General features: G+C 37.5%; 1 protein-coding gene across 1 annotated transcript in view; it reads right to left on the bottom strand.

Moving 5' to 3' along the window:
- Positions 1-3,555: 3,555 nt before the first annotated feature.
- The window catches only part of SPAST (spastin), a 63,630-nt gene continuing 61,318 nt past the window's right edge, over positions 3,556-5,867 (bottom strand). The window contains exon 16 of the mRNA XM_008071812.1: positions 3,556-3,870. Coding sequence (XP_008070003.1) covers positions 3,748-3,870 — 123 coding nt within the window. The 3' untranslated portion in view covers positions 3,556-3,747. The remainder of the gene's footprint in view (positions 3,871-5,867) is intronic.

Here is a 5,867-nt window from a genome sequence, read left to right as displayed (position 1 = left end):
ACGTTGTGCAAGTGCAATTCTGAAATCCATCAAGGATTTGAAAGGAATACACAGGCAGCTCTGGGGGCTTACTTTCTGAGGCGCTCTCCTTCCCCAAATTTCCCTTCTTTCAGGGCCTCCGTAAGTCCCAGATAACTCAGCCCCACAAGACAACAACCCTGTGCTTGAGGTCTATACCTGAGGGAACTGCAAAAACTGGAAACTGTGCTGCGACTAAAGCTGGTTAATGTGAATCCCTTTTAGCACAGGATTGTGTGCAGCTCCTGCCTGATTTTGATTGCTCTCCAGAGCTGCCTAGACATTGCTTTCCATATTTTTTAAGAATTTATAATTGTTATTGACAAGAGGGTCCAATACAAGCTACTCCTTCATTAACAGATTGCAACCCCTGAAATCTCAGAAGAGTTGTAAAACAAAAACTTAAAAGCAAAATAAAGTTTATCTTTTATTTCCAATCCATTAGGATAAAAACCCGCTTTATGCAGCTGTACCCTTTAATTTCTTTTGAAGAAAAGTACAAAAGATCAGACTAGAATTGAACACAAGCATTTAAAGGAAAAACCTTTGATTCAAGAGTCCAAAAACAAACTGTAAATGGCTCATTTTACCAAAAGAATTAGTTTTTGTACAAAATATAAAGAATTTTAACACTATAAACAAAGACTGCTGTATATGTACTTAAATTAGAATTCTAGTATCTTCCTCCAATTCTTCTTGAGCACAAAGCATATTTGCAAGTCAGAAATCTAATAACCTCAGTGGACAGAATGTCTTAGAATAAGCTTTTACCCTTAAGATACATGGAAAGACATTACTGATTCTTTCCCTTGGCTCTAAGTCCAGTATATCTGCAAGTTAATTTAGTTTACCAAACTCTGCCATAGTAACATGAAGAGCACACTAACGCTCAATGTTTAAGCATTATCGTTTAGGAAGTAATATAACACAGAGCTCAACACAAAATCTAAAAGTCACAATCTAAGTCATTAAATTCAGAAAACCTCAACAACTTCTATCTTTATTGAAAAAAGACTAAACCAGTGCCCTATCGCTGACTACATCATTATTCTATTTTCATGGCCCTTCTATGAAAGAAACACAGATTGAAATAAAACTTGATAATAGCAAGTCATAGAAAAGAGTTCTCTAGCACTACCTAAACTCCTGATTGATCAGGAAAGTGAAGTAACTTCTGTACAGTAATAGAATTCTCTTATTCAATGTTTATGACAATTTTAACCTATGTATCTTTCAACATTTGAAATCTTATCTAAAAACTTTCCCAATATAATTATAATCACAATGATTTTATTTTTGAGTCAGAGTCTTACTGTGGCATCCAGGCTGGAGTGCAGTGGCATGCTGCTCACAGCCACTGCAGCCTCGACCTGCTGAGCTCAGGTGATCCTTCTGCCTCAGCCTTCCAAGTAGCTGGCATGCACCACCATGCCTAGTTAATGTTTTGATTTATTGTAGAGACAAGGTCTCACCATGTTGCCCTGGTTAATCATGATGGTTTTAAAGATTATATTGTAAAAGTTTAGCTTGAACCACATAGTCCTATAATATGATTAGTCAGTCAGTCATGTTAATCATTTTTTAAATGAAAACAAAATGAAATTTTATAAGCTTTACTGAAAATGTTTTAATTTGGAATTTCTCCAATTCTTCTCATCATATATACTTCATTACTACCTTTCATTATCAATATTTTATAATTTATGCTTTAATGTTTGAGATTTTTAAAAAGATACCACCCATCACCTAAAATATGCATAGCTCTGGCTAAAAAAAATGTTGTCCTCTATTTATCTCACCTCTCATTTTTATTATCGAGAGTTTTAACGTCATAATTAGATGAGACATAATTTAAATTATGACTATAAACAGCATATGATCTTAAGAAATCATACATCTTCTATATTTAGATAAATCTTTAACAAGAGCAGGAGTAAAATTAAGAATGTATGTCTTCATTATAAAATTCTTATCTAGTAGGGGCAAGTTTTTTATTTTAATGTATTCTCTCAAAACCTAAGCAACCTTTCCTAAATGAAAAATCTTTGTTACTACTACAAAATTATTCTTTCTACCCATGACATTTTACATAGCATCATTTAAGCACCAAAGAAAGGTTCTGTAAACAAACTTTTGACCAGTAAACTAAGGGCAAATATCCATTTGCCTTTATTACAATATTTAAAAGGCCATGATATGAGTCTCTACTTCCTACAATGACATTTTTATAATAAAAACCCAGGCATATTTATACAAACACGAAACAGAATTACTATACAGTTTTGGGGAACAAAAGGCAGATCAACAGACTAGAACTTTTTAGTTAATAAAGTGAGCACAAGAAACCTATAAAATGTATGGAGTGTATAAAAATTCAGGTTTTTTTAAAGTTTCATTGAAGGGATTAATAATTATTAAGAATAAAAGATGGTAGTTCCACTGGCTTACAGTTATCTTGTAAACAGTAAAAAAGAAGCAATAAATTAGAAACGTCTTAGCTTCCGGTTTGTCCCTTCTCTTGCACTGGAACCACTTTCATAGCAGTTAAAATAGGCTCTCTTGAATATCAGAATAATTCAAGCAGAAAATAAACTCAATCAGGAATAAGATAACAGTCTACAACAGATTTTTGACAAACATATTAGAAAAAAAATACTGCAGGTCACGTGAGGACTGATCTACATGTTATATGACAGAGTAACTTAAACCTTCAAACCTTCTCTATTCTACCAGATTTGCTTTGCTGCTATTATATTGCTTTCTAAATGGCATGGTAGCAAGGTAATAGAAAAATAAAAAGTAAAAAGAACATAACAATTTCTAGTGTCTGTAGATTTATGAAGAAAAAGAAACCCTCAAAATAACTTTTTCCTATTGTAATTACTTAGAAAAAAGTTTCATTTGGCACACTGAATTTATAAAAAGAAATGAAAAAAAGAAACTACGGGTGTTTGGCATTCCAATCACCAGTAGTTAAGACAACAGTAGGAAAGCAAAGTAGGAAAAATTACTATTTTAAGAAAAAACGTCAGAAGACAGCCAAAGGCTCTTGTGTCTTCTACCATTCACTGTCTCTGGAATACTTTCATCTGTAACATAATATACAAATTATTATTTACACTATGATTATATTGGTGAAGAAGACCAGAATCGGTTTTTTTTGTTTGTTTGTTTTGAGTTGGAGTCTCACTCTGTCACCCAGACTGGAGTGCAGTGGCCACTCCCGGACACCGCAGCCTCGACCCACTGGGCTCCGGCGATCCTTCCGCCTCAGCCTTCCAAGTAGCTGGAACTACAGTTGTGCACTACCATGTCCGGCTAATTTTTGATTTATTGTAGAGATGAGGTCTCGTAAGTTGCCCAGGCGGGTGTCAAACCCGCGGGCTCAGACAATCCACTCACCTCAGCCTCCCAAGGCACGGGATTACAGGCTGAGCCACCGAGCCCGGCTCAGAATCGGTTTTTGTTGTGCTCTAACTTACAGTGCCCATTGAGATAACTGTGACTGTCAAGGTAAGAAGGCCTTCAACAACAAACTGTTCCATTTGCATTATATATTTTATTTAAATTTATTTTCTGGTTCATCTTCAAGTTTGGTGCGCAAATATGTAAGACTCTTGAAAAGTTCTGTAAACTTAGGCTGAGTTTCTGTAGCTGACAACTGTTCACTGAAGATCGTGTGTTTCTCTCGTTAAGTAAATTGTTCCGCAGGCTTGCAAAAGTATTTTCTTAAACAGTGGTATCTCCAAAGTCCTTGTTCCAACGTATGTATGCTTCTAAGGTTTGAGGGCTCACGCTGCGTTTTATCTTTTTCAAGGATTCAGTGAAGTCAGATAATCGAATATTTCTCATCTAAGTTTTTAAAAAACACACGACAATACAAATGATGAATATGTATACAGTGACTGACGCAATAATGGAATGTAGTAATGGTGCTGTTTATTACTATTATAATAAATATACATAAATGTATTTAGAAAAATCATGCCAATCATATAAACATATTTTTATATTATTGATAATAGGCAAGTACGCTCTTCAAAAAAACTTACAAAATGTTATACTATTAAGCTTTTAATGCTTGTGTTTGTTTCATAGGTATAATATTTTAAAGCAGATTTTTCCAATATAAAAACAAAATATATTACATACAGAAAAGTCGACAAAATATAGAAAAATAGGAGAAAAGAATCATACCCAACTCTACCACTCAGATATACACCCATTATTTGGCTTATTTCCTTCCCATTTCTTTTCTTTTCTTTTTTGAGTTGGCGTCTCACTCTGTCGCCCAGACTGGAGTGCAGTGGCCGCTTCCAGCCACCGCAGCCTCGACCTGCTGGGCTCCGGCGATCCTTCCGCCTCAGCCTTCCAAGTAGCCGGAATTACACGCATGCGCTACCACGCCCGGCTGATTTTTTTTATTTATTGTACAGATGAGGTCTCGCTGCCCAGGTGGGTCTCGAACCCGCGGGCTCAGGCAATCCACTCACCTCAGCCTCCCAAAGGCGCGGGATTACAGGCTGAGCCACCGAGCCCAGCTATGTAAGTATTTTTAAATGACAAATGGAGTTTGGCAATTTGACCTGTGTTAAAAATTGTTATTAGTATCTACCTGTATATTTAGTCCAAAAATAAGATTTTTTTAATTTTTTGAGTTGGAGTCTCACTCTGTTGCCCAGCCATGGCACACTCACGGTCATCCAGCGTTGACCTGCTGGGCTCCGCAATCCTTCCACCTCAGCCTTCCAAGCAGCTGGAACTACAGGCACATGCTATCACACCCAGCTAATTTTTTAAAATTTTATTGTAGAAATGAGGTCTTGTCAAATTGCCCAGGCTAGTCTCAAACCCATGGGCTCAGGAAATCCACTCGCTTCAGTCTCCCAAAGTGCTAGGATGACAGGCTGAGCCACCAAGCCTGGTCAGAAATAAGATGTTAAAGAAGAATTTCTTATAATAAAGATGTCTATTTCAGAACATCTTGGATATCTTTATAAGCATAGATTAAGAAAACAAGCAGGGTACAGTGGCTCATGCCTGTCATCCCAGCACTTTGGAAGGCTGAGATGAGAGGATTGCCTGAGTCCAGGAGTTTTAGACCAGCATGGGCAACTTGACAAGACCTCATTTCTACAATAAATAAAAAAATTAGCTGGGCATGGTGGCGCATCTGTTTGTAGTTATAGCTAGTTGGAAGGCTGAGGTGGAAGGTTCACCTAAACTCAGCAAGTCAAGGCTGCAGTGGCCATGAGTGTGCCATTGCATTCCAGCCCGGACGACAGAGTGAGACTTTGACTCAAAAATAAAAATAAAAAAGAAAACAATTTACACTTGCAATTTATAAATAAATCTCAAAAATCTTAGGCAAAAACACACCATGACATATAGTTACCACATAAACACCATATGAGCCCTACTTGATTCTTATATAACTGTAAAACACATACTGGCTCTTCCTAACGCCTGAAGTGTAGGACAATGAACGTAATGTGGGTATCACCTATAATATCACTAAATACAATTTATCTGCTACAGAAACTAAGGTTTTAAAAGCTTCTGATGCCGGGCTCGGTGGCTCAGCCTATAATCCTGCGATTTTGGGAGGCTGAGATGAGTGGATTGTCTGAGCCTGCGGGTTCGAGACCCGCCTGGGAAGGCGAGACTTCATCTCTACAATAAATCGAAAAATCAGCCAGGCGTGGTAGCGCGCCTGTAGTTCCGGCTACTTGGAAGGCTGAGGCAGAAGGATCGCCGGAGCCCAGCAGGTCGAGGCTGCGGTGGCCGGGAGCGGCCACTGCACTCCAGTCTGAGCGACAGAGTGAGATTCCAACTCATAAAAAAAAAAA

Source organism: Carlito syrichta, unplaced genomic scaffold (genome assembly GCF_000164805.1).
Source record: "Carlito syrichta isolate Samal-C Ts95f unplaced genomic scaffold, Tarsius_syrichta-2.0.1 Scaffold314733, whole genome shotgun sequence".
NCBI classification, from domain to species: domain Eukaryota; kingdom Metazoa; phylum Chordata; class Mammalia; order Primates; family Tarsiidae; genus Carlito; species Carlito syrichta.
This window is presented reverse-complemented; position numbering and strand designations above follow the sequence as displayed.